The 24,461-nt window shown below is 40.7% G+C and overlaps 1 protein-coding gene across 2 annotated transcripts in view; it reads right to left on the bottom strand.

Moving 5' to 3' along the window:
• Positions 1-578: 578 nt before the first annotated feature.
• The window catches only part of STAM (signal transducing adaptor molecule), a 66,489-nt gene continuing 42,606 nt past the window's right edge, over positions 579-24,461 (bottom strand). Inside the window, exons 8-14 of one of the 2 annotated variants that reach the window (XM_065871516.1) lie at positions 23,649-23,743; positions 20,227-20,315; positions 18,136-18,223; positions 17,614-17,668; positions 16,888-17,041; positions 14,886-15,058; positions 579-1,173 (exon numbers count right to left, since the gene is read on the bottom strand). In XM_065871516.1, the coding sequence (XP_065727588.1) occupies positions 975-1,173; positions 14,886-15,058; positions 16,888-17,041; positions 17,614-17,668; positions 18,136-18,223; positions 20,227-20,315; positions 23,649-23,743 (853 nt within the window). In that variant the 3' untranslated portion in view covers positions 579-974. The remainder of the gene's footprint in view (positions 1,174-14,885; positions 15,059-16,887; positions 17,042-17,613; positions 17,669-18,135; positions 18,224-20,226; positions 20,316-23,648; positions 23,744-24,461) is intronic. The other variant, XM_065871517.1, reaches the window with a different exon arrangement.

Raw genomic sequence — 24,461 nt, 5'->3', positions numbered from 1 at the left:
TATAGCCTAAATAATTACAAGAGACTTTGAAAACGTAGTGTAATTCAGGTTTTCTTTCCAGTTTCAAAGCTTCTATCCATTGCCTCTATCTTTGGTGTCACTGCCACCAATAAACACAGTATACAGCTTAGAAACCTAATTACTATCTTCAACTAGGAAAAAGTAAATTAACATTATTTCTTTAAAAGTAAGATATAAAGAATGTGGTCCAACTTAATTTTGTCTCATGGTCCCACAGTATTCTGAAATATCATGCCAAAATGTAAAAGTTTAAAAGGGAACATCATCATTTCCTATAAATGCACCAAAAATTTAGCTACTGTACGCTGGTGTGATGACAGCTAGTAGTATGCAGAGGCCACACAACGACATAACATACGTGTGTTCAGCGCACAATTACTCCAAGGAAGGTTCAGTTTAATGGGAAACTGAAACATGGACAACATAATGCCTTCATGTACATACGCTACAGCATTGTTCTCTTGCAGTTCAAAAGGACAGTGTAATTCTCTTAAATTTACACAAAACATTATGAAACATGGTAGTTGCTCATGATTAAAATTAAACAGCAATGTCAATTAAGTTAACAGTGTTAAATACATTCACATGATCACCACGGTGGTTCAAAGTGGCCACGAGTGAAGTTACACAGCGATCTATGCACACATCTGCCACAACGGTGCTTGCTGCAGACCAGGTAATTTTACGAGACAAATAATCTTGCACTGATTCTTTCATATTACGAAAGGAATTAGATGTTGTAAGTAGTTTCATTCCTCTGGGGGAGGGGGAGGGGAGGACCTCTAAAAAGTCAGTGCAAATTGAAGAGAGGTCTCCCTTCTTGAATATTGGAACTTGCTGACCAAGATACGATTCCTATAAGCTGAGGATAAACAAATCTTAAGATATCAAAGAATCTCATAACATTGTCATGGGCGTTTAGCAGGTATTTGCCACAAAGAGGAGTCCCAGCCCTACAGCAGGGCCTTCGGAGAGTACGGCTGCTGGGGCGGAGGCGGCTGGGGCAGCGCCGATGTTAAAGTATAGTTCGGCACCTGGGACAGGCTGCTCCCTGCGTTCTGGTATATGGTGACGTCGGGGGCAGCAGGAGGAGGACTATACACTGAAGCCTGGCTGGGATACGTGCCTCCTTGAACGGAAGTGCCCATCGTGCTGTGGAAGGGAAAGAACACTTGGTTAGATCAACACTGACTTACCCAGCTGTTTAGAGATGAACAGGAAAGCTGTTCATGAAACAGTTACTCATTCATGCAACGCATTCAATAAATACTTAGTAAATAGCTATAACGTGCCAAACACTGTTATTTGAGGCACTGGGATATCATCAAGAAGGAAGGGGAAACGTCCCTATCATCATGGAGCTTACATTCTAACAGGATAAAAAAGATGATAAAAAAATGTATAATATGTCAAGAGGTAGTAACAAGAGGTGGTATAAAGAAACGTAAAGCATCGTGGGAGAAGCCCCAAGTTCCTGGGACAAGAGATTCCTGGGTATCCAGGGTGGTCCCGGAGGCTGCTCAGACACAGCTACACTGAAGCAGAGACCTGGAAAGAGGGGGAGGGAGTGACACCGATTAGCTAGGAAAACAGGCTTTCAGGCAAGAAGAAAAGCAGGCCCTTGAGAAGAGAAAAGGCCCGGCATGTTCAAGGAGCTGCAAGGAGGCCTGGGCGGCCGGAGCGACGCGGCAGAAGCAGGGAGGAGGAGCCGCAGAGTGCAGGGCCGTGCAGACTCTGGCGTGTACTGGAGTGGGACGGAGACACACTGGCTGCTTGTGGACACAAGAGCGATGCGATGTGACTTGGCTTTAACAGGCTCACCGGGCCCAGGACAGAAGCCAGGTGACCTGGCTGGGGGCTGCTGGAATCGTCCCTGTGAGAGCCCGTCGGGCGGCTGGCGAGAGCCATGGAGAAAAGGGGAGGGAAGGGTCCGATTTTGAAGGAACTTCCATCAAAGGAAGTTTACATCATGTCTGAGGTAAAAATCTTAGAACTAAGTCCTACTCTACTCTGGTATAGTAGCCATTCACTGAAAGGGAAAAGACTACAGATAAGGGCCACGGCAGATTTGGGGAGGGAGAATCAAGCACAGTTTTGGACATGTCAAGTGAGATACCTAGGAGACTGCCAAGAAATGACAGTGAGCAGGTGGTCAGCTATGCGGGTCTGGAGCCCAGCAGAGAGGTCAGGGCTCAGAGCTCGAATTCGGGGGTCGTCGGCACACACAAGCAGCGTTCAGGTCAGGGACCTGAATGACATCCCCCAGGGAGCGACTGCAGACAGAGGAAAAAGCACTCCGTGTTTTGAGCTCTAGAGCTAGAAGTCAGGGAGATAAAGAGGCACTGGCAAAGAAGGCTGAAGAGTGGCAATAAGGCAGAAGGAAAACTAGGAGAGCACGGTCACGGCCAAGTGAAGAAAGTATTTCAAAAAGGAAGTGACCACTGGGTCTGGCCACACGGAAATGGCTGGTCCCTACGAGCAGTGCTGGAAGACTAGGGGAGATGAAGACCTGATATCCTCCTTTGTCTTATTCCCTGAAAACAGAGAAGCAAACAACAGAGACCTCCCATCTACTCCCACTAACACATTTACCCACTGTCTGCACCCACACCCACAGCTACATCCCGCCTCGCCTCCTGCTGGCAAGGTGCCCCCCACTGTGCACGGATCCCATCCCACCGACCAGAACTCCCTCGAGCTGATTCATGTCTCGGCTTCCTCTCTTCCCATCCCCCACCTGACAGTCGAGTTTCCACTACGTGTAAGACACCAGGATACAAAGAGAAATACGAAGAGCTTTAACAAGCAGATTTCCCCCCACCTCTCTGTGAAAAATGTAAAACAAGCTACACAACGGGCAATTGCCTAAAATTTTCAAAATACTGCCTATTTTTAAACTTTTCTTCAATTCCTAGATTGTTTATAAATCAATGTTGGTAAATTCAATACTCTTGTACTTTGCACAAATTAAACCAATTCACTATTATAACAGATAGTCATTTGCTACTATAGTCCACCAACTAATGTAACCACGCAAGTCATGCTTAAAGGCAGCACCCATTATCATTCCACAAGTGTTGTGTTGTGAAATACAAAGTCTTACAAGCACTCAGGTTTCATGCTATTGGTCACATCGATAAGGGTCACAACAATGCTACCGTATCACGTTGAGACTAAGTGCTAAGCTCTGGCGCCAGAATGCCTAGTTTGTATCTTAGCTAAATGGGACCTGAGCCGTTGCTCCCTGCCTCAGTTTTCTCATCTGTAAAATGGGGATAATACTGTACCTACTTCATGGGTTATTACCGTCCATGAGTTAATACACATAAAGCACACGGCACAACACCTAGTGCTTACTACCCCACGAATGTTAGCTATCACTGTAACCATTCCCACTCCGTACTATATTCCTTGTCTCAACTTAAAAGTTCTACCATCCACCCAGTTGTTCAAAGGTTAAAACCCAGCAATTCTCTTATATCTCTGCTCTGCACTATCTCCCCACCGTGTTACCCATAGGCAATCATTTGCTCATCTCTAAATAACCCTTTTCTCATCCCTATCTTGTAGTTAGACACTCAGCATTTCTTGCCTAATATACTAGCCCACCAGCTCCTAACCTAGTCCCTATGAATCCATCAACACTATCACCACCTGAAGCTCTTTACGGGCTTTCCCAGACAAGACCCAAGCTCCTTAACATGGTATCTCGGACCATCCGTTACCCTTGTCAATAAGTCCAAGCGTCTCTCTCACCTCTCCCCCCAGAGACTTTAACCCTTTAGTAACACTGCACCACTGGTAATGCCCAACATGCACCGTGCGTTTTCACTGCTCCCCATTTCATCCATTCCATGGGTACCATGCATTTCACAGCATGTCAGGTAAACAAAAGCATGAGACCCACATCTCTGTCCATGACAGACAATCATTCTTACTTTTTCCTCCAGTCTTAAGAGCATATTTTTCTTGGAAATCTTCCCTAAACCCTGAGGCTCCTCAAGCACTCTGCATATACATTTGTAATTTGTGTTGTAACAACATACTTTGTGTGTGTTTGCCTCCATTAGCCCCTAACAACCTTGAGGCTCGGAAACTCCAAATCAATGGTCAGCTAGTATCTGCCAAGGGAGCCAAGAATACTCAATGAGGAAAGGATAGCCTCCCCAACAAACGGTGCTGGGAAAACCGGATAACCACATGCCGAGGAAGAAAAAGGTCCCCTGTCTTACACTGCACACGAAAATGAACTTGAAATGGAGTAAAAACTTAAATTTAAGACCTGAAACTGTAAAACTCCTAGAAGAAAAGACAGGGGAAAAAGGTTGTTGAGACTGGTCTCGGCTGCGGTTTCCTGAATATACAGCAAAAACACAAGCAACAAAAGCAAAAATCAGTAAGTGGGACTGCATCAAACTAAAACGCTTCTGCACAGCAAAGAAAACCATCAACAAAACCAAAAGGCAACCTATGAAATGGGAGAAAATATTTGCAAATCACATTATCTGGTAAGGAGTAAATATCCAAAATACATAAAGAACTCATACAATTCAAAGGCAAAAAACCCAAAAATCCATCGCTTAAGTAAATCATCACTTTGTTTTCTTGACCTCCCCCTCTGTCTCTGAATTCTTTCTGCCACAAGAAACTACCCTGGGAACCATCCTTGTTGGAGCCATCCAGGAGAATTCAGGAGGACCTTCAAGATGGCGGAGGAGTAAGACGTGGACATCACCTTCCTCCCCACAAATACATCAGAAATACACCTACATGTGAAACAACTCCTACAGAACACCTACTGAACGCTGGTAGAAGACCTCAGACCTCCCAAAAGGCAACCAACTCCCCACATACCTGGGTAGGGCAAAAGAAAAAAGAATAAACAGAGACGAAAGAATAGGGACGGGACCTGCACCGCTGGGAGGGAGCTGCGAAGGAGGAACAGTTTCCACACACTATAAGCCCCTTCTCTGGTGGAGATGGGGGGTGGGGAGGGAGGAAGCTTCGGAGCCGCGGAGGAGAGCGCAGCCACAGGGGTGCGGAGGGCAAAGCGGAGAGATTCCCGCACAGAGGATCGGTGCCGACCAGCACTCACCAGCCCGAGAGGCTTGTCTGCTCACCCGCCGAGGCGAGCGGGGCTGGGAGCTGAGGCTCCAGCTTCGGAGGGCAGATCTCAGGGAGAGGACTGGGGTTGGCTGCGTGAACACAGGCTGAAAGGGGCTAGTGTGCCACAGCTAGCAGGGAGGGACTCTAGGAAAAAGTCTGGAACTGACTAAGAGGCAAGAGACCATTGTTTTGGGGTGTGCAAGGGGAGGGGATTCAGAGCACCGCCTAAACGAGCTCCAGAGATGAGCGCGAGCCGCGGCGATCAGCACAGACCCCAGAGACGGGCATGAGACACTGAGGCTGCTGCTGCCGCCACCAAAAAGCCTGCCTGCGAGCACAGGTCAGTATCCACACCTCCCTCCCTCCCTCCCACACCTCCCTCCCAGCCTGTGCAGCCCGCCACTGCCAGGGTCCCGGGATCCAGGGACAACTCCCCCGGGAGAACACACGGCGCGCCTTAGGCTGGTGCAAAGTCACGCTGGCCTCTGCCGCCGCAGGCTCGCCCCGCACGCCGTGCCCCTCCCTCACCCCGGCCTGAGTGAGCCAGAGCCCCCGAATCAGCGGCTCCTTTAACCCCGTCCTGTCTGAGCGAAGAACAGATGCCCTCCGGCAACCCAGACGCAGAGGTGGGACAAAATCCAAAGCTGAATCCCAGGAGCTGTGCGAACAAAGAAGAGAAAGGGAAATCTCTCCCAGCAGCCTCAGGAGCAGCGGATTAAATCTCCACGATCAACCTGATGTACCTGCATCTGTGGAATACCTGAATAGACAACGAACCATCCCAAAATTGAGGCAATGGACTTTGGGAGAAACTGCAGACTTGGGGTTTGCTGTATGCAACTGACTAGTTTCTGATTTATATGTTTATTTTAGTTTAGTTTTTAGCGCTTATTATGATTGGTGGACTTGTTTATTGGTTTGGGGGCTCTCTTCCTTTCGTTTTTATTAATTTCTTTATTTTAATTTTTTTTTATTTTAATAACTTAATTTATTGTAATTTTTTTTCCTTCTTTCTTTTTTTTTCTCCCTTTTCTTCTGAGCCATGTGGCTGACAGGGTCTTGGTGCTCCAGCCGGGTGTCAGGTCTGAGCCTCTGAGGTGGGAGAGCTGAGTTCAGGAGATTGGTCCACCAGAGACCTCCCAGCCCCCCGTAATGTCAACCAGTGAGAGCTCTCCCAGAGATCTCCAACTCAACGTTAAGACCCAGATGCACTCAAGGACCAGCAAGCTTCAGTGCTGGACACCCCGATGCCAAACAACTAGCAAGACAGGAACACAACCCCATCCATTAGCAGAGAGGCTGCCTTAAACCATACTGAGTTCATAGACACCCCAAAACACGCCACCAGACATGGACCTGCCCACCAGAAAGACAATATCAGCCTCATCCTGTAGAACACAGGCACCAGTCCCCTCCACCAGGAAGCCTACACAAGCCACTGAATCAACCTTAGCCACTGGGGGCAGACACCAAAAACAATGGGAACTACGAACCTGCAGCCTGCAAAAAGGAGACCCCAAACACAGTAAGTTAAGCAAAATGGGGAGACAAGAAATATGAAGCAGATGAAGGACCAAGGTAAAAAACCACCAGACCAAACAAATGAAGAGGGAATATGCAGTCTACCTGAAAGAGAATTCAGAATAATGATAGTAAATATGATCCAAAATCTTGGAAATAGAATAGAGAAAGTACAAGAAACATTTAACAAGGACATAGGAGAACGAAAGAGCAAACAATGATGAATAACACAATAAATGAAATTAAAAATCCTCTACAAGGAATCAATAGCAGAATAACTGAGGCAGAAGGACAGATAAGTGACCTGGAAGATAAAATAGTGGAAATAACACTACCACGGAGCAGAATAAAGAAAAAAGAATGAAAAGAATTAAGGACAGTCTCAGAGACCTCTGGAACAACATTAAATGCACCAACATTCAAATTACAGGGGTCTCAAAAGAAGAAGAGAAAGAGAAAGGGACTGAGAAAATATTTGAAAACATTATAGTTGAAAACTACCCTAATATGGGAGAGGAAATAGTCAATCAAGTCCAGGAAGTGCAGAGAGTCCCATACAGGATAAATCCAAGGAGAAACACACCAAGACACATATTAATCAAACTATCAAGAATTAAATGCAAAGAAAAAATATTAAAAGCAGCAAGGGAAAAACAACAACATATAAGGGAATCCCCATAAGGTTAACAGCTGATGTTTCAGCAGAAACTCTGCAAGCCAGAAGGGAGTGGCAGGGCATATTTACAGTGATGAAAGGAAAGAACCTACACCAAGATTACTCTACCCAGCAAGGATCTCATTCAGATTCGATGGAGAAATTAAAACCTTTACAGACAAACAAAAGAAGAGAATTCAGCACCACCAAACCAGCTTTAAAACAAATCTAAAGGAACTTCTCTAGGCAGGAAACACAAGAGAAGGAAAAGACCTACAATAACAAACCCAAAACAATTAAGAAAACAGTAATAGGAAGAAAACATATCGATAATTACCTTAAATGTAAATGGATTACATACTCCAACCAAAAGACATAGACTGGCTGAATGGATCCAAAAATAAGACCCATATATATGCTGTCTACAAGAGACCCACTTCAGACCTAGGGACACATACAGACTGAAAGTGAGGGGATGGAAAAAGATATTCCATGCAAATGGAAATCAAAAGAAAGCTGCAGTAGCAATTCTCATATCAGACAAAGTAGATTTTAAAATAAAAACTATTACAAGAGACAGAGAAGGACACTACATAATGATCAAGGGATCAATGCAAGAAGATATAACAATTGTAAGTATTTATGCACCCAACATAGGAGCACCTCAATACATAAGGCAAATGCTAACAGCCATAAAAGGGGAAATCGACAGTAACACAATCATAGTACGGGACTTTAACACCCCACTTTCACCGAGGGACAGATCAAACAAAATGAAAATAAATAAGGAAACACAAGATTTAAATGATACATTAAACAAGATGGACTTAATTGATATTTATAGGACATTCCATCCAAAAACTAACAGAATACACTTCCTTCTCAAATGCTCACAGAACACTCTCCAGGATAGATCATAGCTTGGGTCACAAATCAAGCCTTGGTAAATTTAAGAAAAGTGAAACCGTATCAAGTATTATTTCTGACCACAATGCTATGAACTTAGATATCAATTACAGGAAAAAATCTGTAAAAAACACAAACACATGGAGGCTAAACAATACATGACTAAATAAGCAAGAAAACACTGAAGAAATCCAAGAGGAAATCAAAATATACCTAGAAACAAATGATAATGAAAACACGACGGTCCAAAACCTATGGGATGCAGCAAAAGCAGTTCTATGAGGGATATTTATAGCAATACAATCCTACCTCAAGAAACAAGAAACATCTCAAATAAACAATCTAACCTTACACCTAAAGCAATTAGACAAGAAGAACAAAAAAAACCCAAAGTCAGAAGAAGGAAAGAAATCACAAAGATCAGATCAGAAAACAATGTAAGACAAATGAAGAAAACGATAGCAAAGATCAATAAAACTAAAAGCTGGTTTTTGAGAAGATAAACAAAATTGATAAACCATTAGCCAGACTACCAAGATAAAAGGGCAGAACACTCAAATCAACAGAATTAGAAATCAAAATGGAGAAATAACAACTGACACTGCAGAAATAGAAAGGATTATAAGAGCTTACTACAAGCAACTATATGCCAATAAAACAGACAACCTGGAAGAAATGGACAAATTCTTAGTAAAGCACAACCTTCCGAGACTGAACCAGGAAAAAAGAGAAAATATAAGCAGACCAATCACAACCACTGAAATTGAAACTGTGATTAAAAATCTTCCAACTAAAGCCCAGGACCAGATGGCTTCACAGGCGAATTCTATCAAACATTTAGAGAACAGCTAACAGCTATCCATCTCAAACTCTTCCAAAATATAGCAGAGGAAGGAACATTCCCAAACTCATTCTACAAGGCCACCATCACCCTGATACCAAAACCAGACAAAGACGTCAAAAATAAAGAAAACGATAGGCCAATATCACTGATGAACATAGATGCAAAAATCCTAAACAACATACTAGCAAACAGAATCCAGCAGCACATTAAAAGGATCATACACCATGATCAAGTGGGGTTTACCCCAGGAATGCAACGGTTCTTTAGTATATGCAAATCAATCAATGTGATACACCATATTAACAAACTGAAGGATAGAAACCATATGATCATCTCAATAGATGCAGAAGAAGCTTTCGACAAAATGCAATACCTATTTATGATAAAAACTCTGCAGAAAGTAGGCATGTAGGGAACGTACCTCAACATAATAAAGGCATATATGACAAACCCACAGTCAACATCATTCTCAGTGGTGAAAAACTGAAACCATTTCCACTAAGATTAGGAACAAGACAAGGTTGCCCACTCTCACCACTATTATTCAACATAGTTTTGGAAGTTTTAGCCACAGCAATCAGACACAAAAAAGAAATAAAAGGAATCCAAACTGGAAAAGAAGTAAAACTGTCACTGTTTTCAAATGAGATGGTAGTATATATAGAGAATCCTAAAGATGCTACCAGAAAACTACTAGAGCTAATCAATGAATTTGGCAGAAAAGCGGAACACAAAATTAATGCACAGAAATCTCTTGCACTGCTATACACTAATGATGAAAAATCTGAAGGGAAATTAAGGAAACACTCCCATTTACCATTGCAATAAAACGAATATAATACCTAGGAATAAACCTACCAAAGGAGACAAAAGACCTGTACTCAGAAAAGTATAAGACACCGATGAAAGAAATTAAAGATGATACAAACAGATGGAGAGATATAGCATGTTCTTGGATTGGAAGAATCAACATTGTGAAAATGAGTATACTAACCAAAGCAACCTACAGATTCAATGCAATCCCTATCAAACTACCAATGGCATTTTTCACAGAACTAGAACAAAAATTTCACAATTTGTATGGAAACACAAAAGGCCCCGAAGAGCCAAAGCAACCCTGAGAAAGAAAAACGGAGCTGCAGGTATCAGGCTCCCCGACTTCAAACTATACTGCAAAGCTACAGTAATCAAGGCAGTATGGTACTGGCACAATATAAATCAATGGAACAGAAAGTAAAGCCCAGAGATAAACCCATGCACATATGGTCACCTTATCTTTGATAAAGGAGGCAAAAATATACAATGGAGAAAAGACAGCCTCTTCAATAAGTAGTGCTGGGAAAACTGGACAGCTACATGTAAAAGAATGAAAGTAGAACACTCCTTAACACCATACACAAAAATAAACTCAAAATGGATTAAAGACCTAAATATAAGGCCAGACACTATAAGACTCTTAGAGGAAAACATAGGCAGAACACTCTATGACATAAATCACAGCAAGATCCTTTTTGACCCACCTCGTAGAGAAATGGAAATAAAAACAAAAATAAACAAGTGGGACCGAATGAAACTTAAAAGCTTTTGCACAGGAAAGGAAACCATAACCAAGACAAAAAGACAACCCTCAGAATGGGAGAAAATATTTGCCAGTGAAGCAACTGACAAAGAATTAATCTCTAAAATATTCAAGCAGCTCATGCAGCTCAATATCAAAAAAACAAACAACCCAGTCCAAATATGGGCAGGAGACCTAAATAGACATTTCTCCGAAGAAGATATACAGATTGCCAACAAACACATGAAAGGATGCTCAACGTCACTAATCATTAGAGAAATGCAAATCAAAACTACAATGAGGTATCACCTCACACCGGTCAGAATGGCCATCATCAAAAAGTCTGCAAACAATAAATGCTGGAGAGGGTGTAAAGGGAACCCTCTTGCACTCTTGGTGGGAACGTAAATTGATACAGCCACTATGGAGAACAGTATGGAGGTTCCGTAGAAAACTAAAAGTAGAACTACCATATGATCCAGCAATCCCACTCCTGGGAATATACCGTGAGAAAACCATAATTCAAAAACAGCCGTGTATCACAATGTTCATTGCAGCACTATTTACAATAGCCAGGACATGGAAGCAACCTAAGTGCCCACTGACAAATGAATGAATAAAGAAGATGTGGCACATATATACAATGGAATATTGCTCAGCCATAAAAATAGATGAAATTGAGTTATTTGTAGTGAGGTGGATGGACCTAGAGTCTGTCACACAGAGTGAAGTCAGAAAGAGAAAAACAAATACCGTATGCTAACACATATATGTGGAACCCTGAAAAAAAAAAAAAAAAAGGTTCTGAAGAACCTAGGGGCAGGACAGGAATAAAGACTCAGACGTAGAGAATGCACTTAAGGACACGGGGTGGGGGAAGGGTAAGCTGGGACGAAGTGAGAGAGTTGCATGGACATATATTCACTACCAAATGTAAAACAGATAGCTAGTGGGAAGCAGCCGCATAGCACAGGGAGATCAGCTCAGTGCTTTGTGACCACCCAGAGGTGTGGAATAGGGACAGTGGGAGGGAGACACAAGACGGAGGGGATATGGGGATAGATGTATACTTATAGCTGATTCACTTTGTTATTCAGCAGCAACTAACATAACAACGTAAAGCAATTATACTCCAATAAAGATGTTAAAAAAAAAACACCCTAACAACCTGATTAAAGAATGGGCAGAGGACCTGAATAAACATTTTTCCAAAGAAGACATACAAATGGCCAACAGGCACATGAAAAGGCGCTCAACATCACTATCCACCAGAAAAATAAAATCAAAACCACACGGTATCACCTCACACCTGTTGCACTGGCTATGATCAAAAACACCAGAAGTAAGGACTGCTGGCAAAGATGTAGAGAAAAGAGAACATCTATGCAGTGTTGGTACAGTCAGTATGGAAAAGAGTATGGAGGTTCCTCAAAAAATTAAAAATAGAGCTACGATATGATCCAGCAATGCTGCTTCTGGGCATATATCCAAAGGAACTGAAATCAGGATCTCAAAGAGGTATCTGCATTCCTATGTTCATTGCAGCATTACTCACAATAGCCAAGAAATGGGAAAAGTTAAGGGTCCGTCAAGGGATAAATGGGTAAAGAAGGTGTGAGGCAGAGATAGAGATACACACACACATGAATAGTATTCAGCCGTGAGAAAGAAGGAAACCTTGCCCCTGTGACAGGGAAGGACAAATACCGTATGATCTCACTTATACCTACAACGTCAAACTCAGACACAGAAAACATCTGTTTAACAGATGTAAAATGAAATAACCGACAAGTACGTACGTAGCTTTGGTCACCTTAGTATCATCGTGGCCACCATCACTCAGGTAGGTCTAGAAAACTGTATCAGTACCACCATCCCCAGTTATCAGTAATATCACCCTAGGGTGACAGAAGTCTGGAAAAGTGACCACCCTAAAGCCAAAATTCTATGTAAAAGAATAAGAAATTGCCTCCTAGATACAAACTGAGGGACATGAAAAAACCTGCCTACCAAAAACGGGGTGGGGAAAGAATTCCTCCTTGGGCTTCCCTGGTGGCGCAGTGGTTGAGAGTCTGCCTGCTGATGCAGGGGACACGGGTTCATGCCCCGGTCTGGGAAGATCCCACATGCTGCGGAGCGGCTGGGCCCGTGAGCCGTGGCCGCTGAGCCTGAGCGTCCAGAGCCTGTGCTCCACAACGGGAGAGGCCACAACGGTGAGAGGCCCGCGTACCGCAAAAAAAAAAAAAAAAATTGCCTCAAAGCCTGTGTGAAGCCTTTTCAAGGTATTGAAACATATACCTCACTGGCCTAACACAGCCCTTGAAGTTACCATCAAAACATTTACTTATCAAATATTTACTGAGTTCCTACCAGGTGTAAAACTCTGTGCTACATAGTATGGCTCTAAAGGTGAAAGATGCCGCTCCAGCTCTCAAGATATGACAGTTTAGTGGGGATACAGAGGACAACACGATAACACGAGGCGCTGGGGGCCTGAGACAGCATCAGAGGAGGAACAGTGCTGACGAGGTGCGAAGGCAAGACAAGCTTCTAGTAAAGATGAAGCTAAGCTAAGAGCTGAAGGATAAGCAGCAATTAGCCCGGCGAAGAGGGCTAAACGTTTCAAGGATATGCTCTGCAAAAAGCACCTACTGAAATGTACTTGTGTTTCTGGAGAGGCGACATTTACAGCTACAGCACGTCAGTAGCCAGGCCCTGGAACACAGCGCGGGTCCTGCACGGGGGTCTCGCATCCAAATGGCAGAAGAGGACAGAGCAGCCCCCAGCAAACAGCGGCAAGGTGCTCTGGCTCTACAGCACGTCATGGTTTAAGAACCTCCCAACAGAGAATCTCACTTCCAAGGATAATTCCTCAAGGCTCTGAACTAAGAATGTATCCCAAGTAATCTCCAGTAATGAGACATCCAGAGCAGCATGTGACATGGTAACAGAGGACTAGCTGGGACAGAGGCGGCACTTCTGGCTAATACTAAAGCATCTGAGAGGTTCCTATATATACTACTCGAGTACACTGGCTAACTTCTCAGCAATACCTACCTCTACTCACTTTGATCTAATTTTAAAGCAGCATGTTACTCTCCTAATAGTTGCTCCCTACCAATTTCTATGTAAGGGTATTCGCTTTTTACCAAACTGAGACTTAAAAAGAAAAGAAAAGAAACAGAAGTCCTTGGACAAACAGAGTTAGAGCTAACTTTTTCCTAAGCTACATGACCCAGTAGGGGGCGCTGTTTTCTTGTCGCTGCTGTTTGATGCCTGTAACAGGCTTCAGCATCACCATCCTTCTTAAGGTCACTTCAGAATACGAGTTGTGACCACAAAATCATGTTTGACAATCCCCAAGCATCCCTAGAGTGTGACTCTTTGGAGGATGAACAATACAATAGTGAGGGCAGTATAGGAGCATTCTGGGCAACTCCAACATTGATGGAAAGGTCCCTAGAAATTGTACCTGTGCCACCAAGAAACTCCTGTTGTGAGTCAGAACATCATGACCTCTGGAGTTACACACTACTGAATTCTTAAGCCTACCTATTCGATCCAAAGTGATGACTTCAGCTTAGATGCCCACTGAAGTAGAAAAGGCATTTATAAATTATGAATAATATAATGTATAAATATAATCATTTACATGATAGGGGCATTCTAAGTAAATGACCAGATCAATGGGCCTGTCATTTCATATTCAGCTACTCGCCCCATGAACCACAGGGGTGTACAGCTTCTTGTACTGTCTCTTTTCATGTGGTTTATCATGCTGTGATATATACTGAATTCCCACACAGGGTAAAAAGAAGGGAATATTTGTCTTTAAGAGACAGCCCAGAACTATAAATTCTAAAATAATAACCACAGGAACATTCAGCTTTTATGTGAAATTTGTGTAAAGCATTAAATTATAGTTATCAAAATAAATTTAAGTTACATTGAAGTTCTTAACAAATATTATCACAGACTCGGATTAAAACAAAAGAAATTATGATGGAAGGAATATAAAACACACAAAGCTAAAACCAGAATACAGCAGTTAAAGGACTCAATAGGACAGAGGGCTGGCATGCTGGCTAGGACTGCAGCACTGCAGGGGGCTCCTACAGAACCCACCTGCCACCACAGACGGGGCTGACCATCTGGCATCAGTGATGACACCTACCCTGGATTTTTCTTATCCATTTTTTATGATTACAGACGACCAAGGGCACCTGAGAGTTTTAACAGCACTAAAAGCAAACAAGAGCCAATGATCACATTACTTGGGGTAGGAAGCCTGAGCCTGCTGACTAGGAAGGGCTGGGCTGGCAGGCAGCACGGCTCCTTGGCTGAGAGAAGACAGCTGCTCTGGGGGAAGGCTGTAGCTCTGGGGCTGGCTCAGCTGCGTGCTCCCTGCGACCAGGTAGGCACCGCTTTGAGGAGGGCCCGGGTACACCTAGGACAGTCAGAGACAAAACACGTTAGGGTCCCTCGGATTTCAACAGCCACGCGTTCACTTACAAAAGAGCAACGATTACATCTCTGAAATGGTTTTCTGAGTTCCTTCTGGTGACAGGCATTTTATTTTTTTATGTAGATTTTATTTATTTATTTATTTTTAATTGGGGTACAGTTGCTTTACGACAGGTGTTTTAAAAAGTGCTTTTCAGTGAAGTGGGCTTCTGATGATTTTTGTTTTCAGGGAAACATTAGCTAAACTCGTGTCTGTCTCCGTACAGAAGCAGTAAAGAAACTTACCTTGAAATTTTATACTAATATAATCCCTCTTTCCACGTTGATACTGTATCTCCCTAAAATGAACCCCCAAATGCTGGAGAAGTGTGTTTGAATTCACTGCATTACAGCAACAGTCTGCATTTGTTTCCAGGCATCTACACAGAGATATATCTCCTAAGTTACAGCTTACTGAACATAGAGCAAGCTATCCTCCTAAAGCAAGGTCAGCAGACTTCTTTGTCCAGGGCCCAGACAGTAAATGGGGCAGGCTTTGTGGGCCATGTGCGCTCTGTTGAAACTACTGGGCTCTGCCCATAGAGAAAGCAGCCAGCAACGATGGAGAAACGAATGAGAACGGCTGTGTTCCAGTAAAAATTGATTTTAAAAAAGAGGTGGGAGGCTGGACTTTGCCCTTGGGCCATTGTTTGCGTACCCCTGCACCTAAAAACTATACTTGTTTTAAGCAAAAGAGATTAGTCTTAAGTGCCCCCCGAATCTTAAACACACATAATATTCTCATTTTCTGTAGTATCCATTAGATCCTTCCATTTCACATGTTTGAAAACAGAACTCCACTGTCCAGGGAGTGAGACTTGTAGCAGCTGTTAGGACAGTAACACACTCATCAGGAAACAAAATTAACAATCATCTGAAGGCTGTGTTAAGCCACACGAGACTCACTACACACAGAATCCAAAAGGTCTTCATTATGGACGCAGCTAGTCCAGTCCTCACAAATACAACTGTTTGTACTTTGCGAATTGAACGTGAAGGGTTTCTCTTTGTCTGCTGGCTCACACTGGCATCAAGACTCACGGGTAGGTGTCATCCAGCCTCACGTTTCTCAGGCCTGGCTGCTCTTCTCCAGGGTTCTGGCCCCTCACTCCAGAAGTGGACTGCGTCAAAAAAAAATTCATCTGCACAAAGTTTATGCTACCCTACATGGATGAAATGCTGTGTCTGACTAACTACTCCCTATACCCTGAACTGAGTGAGTTTGTGGGAAATGGGCTCTTGAAATAGTTGCTGGGCATGACGAGAGGAAAAAGCGCTCTCTGTTGCATTACACACATTCTCATGTAAAGGAATGGAAAAAATGCAGATTAAAGAAAGTCACTATAAAACTGAAAATGGTAGATACAAGAATTTAGTAATAATTAGAAATTTTACTCAGACAGACAAAAATTGTAGTTCTTAACTAGATAATTAGATATGAAGCTTTAAAAATATACAGATGTTTGGGCCTCATGCCTGGATTCAATAGGTCTGGGTAGAGTCAAAGTATCTGTTTTTTGTTTTTTTTTTTTTAAAGCTTGACAGTGATTGACGTGCACCCCTGCAGAAAAATAATTTTTTAGAACAAGAACTATTATTATAGCTAGCATACTACACATTGTATTTGTCAAGTGAAAATATCTTTTTAACTTTATTTTTACTACAAACATCACTTTTAGAAAGTTTCACTTTCTACAAAAACACAGCTACTCCAAATAATCTCAAATATACTTGAGAATTTAAAATGAAATACTTGCATTTTTAAAAGCTTACCTGAGAACCAGAAACACCAGATGACTGAATATAATACTGCTGATTCTGTAATTTTGCATACATGGAATACATTGGATCTTCATTCATTAACTTGGTATACAAGGACAGGGCCTCCATCACTTTAACATTGAGCTCTGAGAGTTCTGAATGTTTTCTGAAATATTATACAATAATGTGACACATAACTGCTATTTAAATGATATAATGTTCTAAATAATAAGATGCATCAAAATAGCAAAAATGGCAAAGAGTGGTATAAGTAGACATTATTAAAAATTTAACCTTGTAATGAAAAAAAAAAAAATCCTATAGCCTAGCTCCAAAGCAACCAAAACTGTTTCAGATTTAGGTGCTGTGCTGGAAGGACTCTAGCTTATAGTACTTGACTTTACCTCAAATACCCAGGTTTCCCTCATTAATAACAGATAGGTCATGTGTGGGCCCTGATGATGCCACTTATAGCAAATATGATTATAATAGTTAACCCTTATTTTTAAAACAGACTAACATAATGAAAGTCAAGTAAATCCTCATTTAAAAGCGGGAGTGGGGGCAGATGGGTCTAATTTTAATTCCCACATCAAGTAGAAAACAAGTGAATGAGAATGGCCATATCTTTAAAATGAAAATAAAATAAAATACAAGGCAGCTGTATTCCAATATGCAGTTTAGAGAGATCTGTGGAGAAGAAGGTACACGGTACAGACGGAGCGCATGTTCTTTTACCTGTCAATATCTTCCAGCTTCTCATCAATGAGAGGCCCCATCTGGTGACACATGGCTAAGATGACAAGATTTAAAGAAATATAAGAAAATGCAGCAAAAGAAAGCAACTCTCTGATGGATATTCATGTAGTTTAAGGAATAAAAGATCTAATTTGGAATAATAAAAATTCTATTAATTAATCTTAGCCCACAGAACCCAAGACTGATTTTCCTAGCTATTTATAAAATCAATACTTTAGATTGACTGTATTGATCTCAGAAACTTTTAATACCAATTTTCATTTTATAACATTTTAAACGTTGAATAAAATAATTTGGGTAGAAAAGTATACAAATTTGAATTCTACCAAATGTTCAATTAAACTGCATATAAACGTGAGACTGGTCACAGAAGAGTCAGAAATGTTAACATTGTTTATACCATTTTCAATTTTATTTAAATATAAAACCACTCTGTAACAGAACACTAGATTTAATCCTAATTATTCTTTATTTGCAAGGGAAATGGAAAACAAGGTTTACCTTCAAGATGAAGTAACTCGGGAAGATCTGGTTGATCATCACTGGGATCCGTACTTTGCAACATCTGTAGCAGTTGGTCCATTTTATCCTACAGAAATTAAACTGTTACTATAAAAGGTAACAAATCATTATGCAACAATACCTTCTCACTTTATTAGTTAGATAGTGGCTAATCCTGTAATGCACAGATATGAAGACTTCAATTTCGCTTCTATGTATTTACTGTCCGTGTATTCTCTTTACTATCATGTGAAGTCAGAGCCCTTTTGAAACGGCTACCAGAAATTCTTAGATGAGAAGAAATAGAGCAACATTTAAACTTACAACATGTGAGTTCTTTAATCTCTTAAGTCATGCTAGTGGACTTCTGTGGCACTTTGTTTAGGGGCAGCTGTAGTCTTGCCATGCTGACAGGTGTAACCTCTCTCTCAAGCTGGCAGTACTTGTGACTAACAGCTCCGTTACTACTTCTCTACAAGGGAGAATACAGCAGCTGTTTCAGTAAGGCACAGCTCAGCTCTGGTACAGCTGTTCTTCTAAGTAGCACCAGAAGGATTTACTCTACATTCTCTTTCCACCAATGCTTCACTTTGTCATCAAAAAAAGGAGGAAGATTTATGGCTTCTCTATTCTCCTATGTGAAAGGCTGGAAGGCATCTCAAAGCAAAGACTCAGATCCATTTCAGAATCTTTTGCTGTAAGACCAACAGAACTAATGAAGGCATCATTACATAAATACATCTATGCATTACATTAGTAGAGATGTATCTGTACGTAAGTTTTAAAAAACCAAAATATAGATCTCATGTACCAAAGAATATTACTGTAATAATTACAAACTTTTCTCCATTCATGGTTTTTACATGGTTATGCTACTGAGTATAGTTACTTAGGTAAATAATTTAAAGAGTACCAATTCTAAGCAAAGTAGTTATTTATACCAAAACAAAACTCTATACTCTGTACAGAAGGATAACAGCTTGAGAGATGAATTAATCACTAGAGAGTGAAAACGACACACGTATATTAAAACACTCTTCTGAAGTCAAAAGAATTCCATATTAGAAATGGATATTATTTTTCAACGTAAAAGATTCACAATTTTCATTTTACGTAGTCTGAAAAAGAAGGCACATGTCAGAAAAGCTTGCCTACAGCCAAAAAAAGGAGAGGGGAGTAAAATGAGAGTGAGAGTCAACTAACACGTGGATAATTTCTCTTCTCTTTGTTTACAGAATTCTACAACCTATTGGAAATTGTCTACTATCAGAGAAATGAGGTTTCTAGACAGACCGCTAGCATGCATTTTCCGATGGAATGCTACAGCCAAACCTAACTTTCCCTGACGCCAGTACATTCTCTGGGGGCTCTCAGCACAGCTTCTACAACCCGTTTCGCTAAAACAGCGCTCTTCAAACTTTCTGCTTCTGGCTCCTCTAAAAACAGGCTAAAAACCTACAAATCCCCTCACATAGTTTAAAGATGACATCTCATTTTTCATCATTAGTTTAAAATGTTACAAAGAATATAATTTCCAGAGCATTTAAAAATAAAAGTCACACACGACCTAGAGGGGTGGGATGGGGAGGGTGGGAGGAAGGCTCAAGAGGGAGGGGATATGGGGATATATGTATACGTATAGCTGATTCACTTTGTTATACAGCAGAGACTAACACACCATTGTAAAGCAATTATAATCTGATAAAGATGTAAAAAAAAAGTCACACATTCTTTTGAATATACCCAAAAAGTCTCATTATAATAGTGTTTGTAATAGCAAAAAACACACAAAGAACTGAAAACAACCTAACCGTCCAACAACAGAATAATGAAGTCATGATAAGTCCATTCTATGGAATATGAAGCAGGAATTAAAATAATGAGGTACAACTATAAGCACTGACATGGTAAGAATGGGACTAGGGAGGAACTTTCCAGGAGAATCTTTGCTTCGTCTGTATTGTTTGAAGTTGTGTAACAACAAAACACATGCATTAATCAAGTACTGAATTTTTTTTAAATAAGAGAAGAAAACCATTGCAACTTCAATAGTGAATTCAGTATGATGCCCTCAGGCAGGAAATCACTCACTTCATCAATGTAGGCTTGTTCCGGCTCTGGTTCTATCGTTTCTACCTGAACATCGTCACTAAATTGTACCGTCTTCTTCTCCGTTTTAACTGTAAGACATGTAACATTTACCGTTTCCTTATAAATTTAAATTTTTATTTAAAAGCACTTTAAGGAGAGAACTTGGATTTTTCTTGTATTCCCTTCAATCTGAGAAACTCAGTTTAAGGGATAATTTGGTTGCAGATTTAGGCAACCATGACAGAACATGACAGCATGAAATTCTGTGAAGACTTCTTAATTTTTTCTTCTGAAGATTTCATGTTTCCCGTAGCAGGCCCTCCACTGAGGGTAAGGACGGTATCTCTGGATCACAGATTAATCACCGATTACGTAGGAGAGTTTAGTAATCTGCTGAGCAGAAAGCAGAGGTTTACAACGGCAGAAACGAATTCTGCTGTTCAAAATCAGGCCTCTTTTCAAATGACCAGTCCTGTCAAAGAAAAATCTCCACACTTTTCCACAGGCCACGCTCTTTCAATGTAATGAATTGGGAAGTTAGCTATATATTCCCCTCACGCCACTCAGTCTTTGTTTTTAAACTAAGGGAATGACACCCAGGCCAGTGGAGAGCTTTACAAGTGGCCTTGGCAGGGATCTGAATTTTCCACTAAATCAGTCTGCATTTTTTAGTTACATTATTCTTGCAACTGAAAAGGTGGTTATTAAGGGATCTGCAAACCAGAAGCACGTATTTCTCTTGCTCAACAAAGCAACCTTTAAAAAGATTCGATGTAACATTAACCAGCAAATATAAGGTTATGATTAACATAGTAATTAATCTCATCCAAAGTAATACTGAGAAACACATACAGCTTTAAAGGAATGAACTTCCTTTTTGGATTCTTTCATCCTGATATCAATGTAGTCAATCAGTATTCATAAAAATTAAGAATCAGGGGGATGGGAAAGGGGCAGAATTAAGGAAGGGAAACAATATTAATTAAACTATTAAATATGCTTAATGGAATACTGCATTTCCCCCAATGAATCTCCAATACAATCCTATGAGATACGCCCATCTTGTAAATGAGGTTAGCAGTGGCTTAGGAAGATTAAGAACGCTTGCGTAGGAGAAAGCTAATAAATGGCAAAGCCTGGATTTGAACGCCAATCATTCTAGCTCTATTAGCCCACACTACTGGAATCTGGCCTGTGATTTTACTCCGAGAACAAGAAGTCATATTACTTATGTATTCTATGCTATAGAATATAAATGGAAAATAGGTTAATTTCCAATATAAGGAATACAGTCATCCCACACAAGTCACCATAAAGTAAAACTCTACATACAAAACCAGTTTCAGCTGATTTCACTTTCCCATGGAAGAAAAAGAGCCATATGCTATACATATTTTTCCTTTCATATCTTGAGCTATTAACAAGTAGAAAGCTGGGACAGCACTGCATTGGCTGCTACCCATAAGAAAACACATGGTAGGCTTCACATCCTAACAGCTGACCATGCACAAGTTTGCAGTGCTTTTTCTCTCAGGGACTAATACTATTACTTTGTATGTATGTGTATGTTTGTGTGTATATTATGTGTATGTGTGTATAAATAATATTTTACACACACACACAGATGTGTTTATGCATATACATATATAAAATACAGTGCTTGCACGAAATCTTACTGCCTCTCCAAAACGAAAACAAGCTAAGGAGGTCAGGCACTTCTAATTGACACATTCAGTGAAATGGGCTTGTGTTTGCTCATAAAGAACGATGCTACAAGGATCTTGCTAACACTCATTTTCCAAGCCTGAGAACTGTAACTCCACGTATAAGCTCTGATGCTCTGGTTTCTCTTTTACATGGTCCAGAGTGAACACATGAAAATAACTAGAATATTCATTTTAAGGTTACATTTCTATATAATGGGAAAAAAAAGACGAGATGGCTACTTTATCTACCTGAGATCTTGGATCTCCTCTTGAATGGAAGTCCAAGACAATTCCATCCTTTCCAACAGCTATTTCAAGATTAAAAAAAAAAACAAAACACAAACCCAAAAATCAAGCAAAAATCCCCCACCACCATCAGCCCAGATTAAAAAGTTAGCACGTTATGCACCGCCATCTAAACAAGGTTCCACAGGACGTTTTCTGAGTTTACCAAAGAGAACTTTATTAAAGGAATGGGTATCACAATCTGTCTCTATAAAAGTGACACAAGACATCCCAACAATAACTAGGAGAGGGCATTACTTTATCAAAGAGCTGTAACATCTGGTCTGTTATTAAAGCCTTCTCTTGAAAGAGAAGCACTTTTATGTTTTCAAAGAAAAGTGTATCTTTACTGTTAATACACAGACACTTGCGCTTCATTTATTGTATAAACATTTATATAGTCTGTATTCTGGATAAGATTCAGTACCAAGAACTGTTGGAAATAAAAAGACAACTGAGACAAAGATCTTTTCTTAAAATTCCTGTAAACTAAAACTGACCAAAGCAGATCGTGAGTTATAACTTTCTTTGATCTCTTCTACCTGGCATTATAGAAAGATGAGATATTTTGCCAAGATAACTGTAGCTTACTAACTTACTTACAAAAAAACTCTTAAAATTCTAACCATTTCAGTCGCTACAGAAATCTTTATAGATTAGAACATATTTCTGTTTCCTTAAAAAGAGGAAGGTTGTGACTTAATCTCGATGCCACAAAATCATCATTATGAAGATTCATTACCGTATTGCCTAGAAGTACAGTGAACTGCCTACCAACATTCCGATAGACTGCTGGCAGTTACACGTCCTGCAATGATTACGCCTGCCAGTAATATCACTTTTCCTCCTTCGCCCCACTTTCTAGTCTGTTTCTCCTGGTCAGCAAAGGTTTGAAACTCAAAAAGTTATTGACATGATTCGTTATGGCTCCTTCTGAATATCTGACATGGTGGCTTAGGAAAGCTATTAAGTTGCTAAGAGGCCACTGCTTCCAAATTTGGGGCTGGACACTAGAGAAATGAGCTAACCTTTGAATAGGAAGAACTCTCTATAAGGTTACACTGCATTTGTTACCCTTTCATCAACTGATGATACCAAAAATACATAATGCATAAATTCTATAACACTTCTTAATCTGCATTTTTACAATGACATATGTATACATACATACATATCTATGTGTGTATATATATATACATATATTTTTTTTTTCTTAAAGAAAAGTCCATAGTCTGTCTTAAGTTAATCTTGGTAGACAGGTGATTTCAATTCTTAGATGATTAGATGACTCCTCATAAATAATCTGACTGGGGAGCTGCATTTTTAATAAACACCTTGGAGGCACTAACTTTGGAGAGTCTCTGCTCCAGAAAGCTGAATTTTAGAGAGAATTGTGGATCATCATCCATTGACAGGCTGGAAAATACTTACTCATTTCTGGTTCAGCAGTGAGATCCGCAGTCACAAAATTAGAGGGGAATAACCCCATGCCTTGATGGGTTTCACCCTTCCACCAGTTGGGGTCACTAAGAGAAACAAGAAAGAATGCTTTACTATAACAAAGAACTTTTATTTCTATGTATCTTTACCTTTTATAGTGTTTAACCTATATTATTACCAGATCTGAAGCTCACAACAATCCAATGGAGGAAGTGAATGTATCATTATTACAAATTAGAGATGAGGCCTCAGAGAAGATAAGATGCTATTAAACACACAGTTCTTTCTCATATTCTGGAAGGCTGGCGAACGCTTCGAGGATCTAGTACAAGGCTCTGAACTCTCTCCCTCAAACAGAGGTCCCCACACTTGAAAACTGTCAACTTCGAATGGTTCATAGGCTCCCGTGTGAGAATCCTTTATAATAAGATAGACGGTAGGCTCTGAATCCAGACCTCCATTCCTTATCAGTGCTCTTTATAGCACACATTAGGAAACTTTCCCCCCCACAAGAGAAGACACATGACAGTAACACCATTTACAGCACAAAATGTTCACAAGGAACACACTCCCGGGTGCGTACCCACGCTAACCACTGGATCCCCAGCACCTAGGATAAGGAAAGCTAGCAAGTGCTCAATAAATACTTTTTGAATGAATGAATGATCAAGGTTTTGTGCAACTTCCAGCAACCAGCTCAAACTTTACTTCATTTTCTTCCATTCAAGAAAACATATTAGTATGTAAGTGTGATACTATAAGAAAAATCTTAAATGTATTTGAATTGATCTTTAAAAACCACAT

This window comes from Phocoena phocoena, chromosome 2 (assembly GCF_963924675.1).
Source record: "Phocoena phocoena chromosome 2, mPhoPho1.1, whole genome shotgun sequence".
Classification (NCBI taxonomy): Eukaryota; Metazoa; Chordata; class Mammalia; order Artiodactyla; family Phocoenidae; genus Phocoena; species Phocoena phocoena.
The sequence above is the reverse complement of the archived record's forward strand: the minus strand, read 5'-3'. Positions and strand labels throughout refer to the sequence as shown.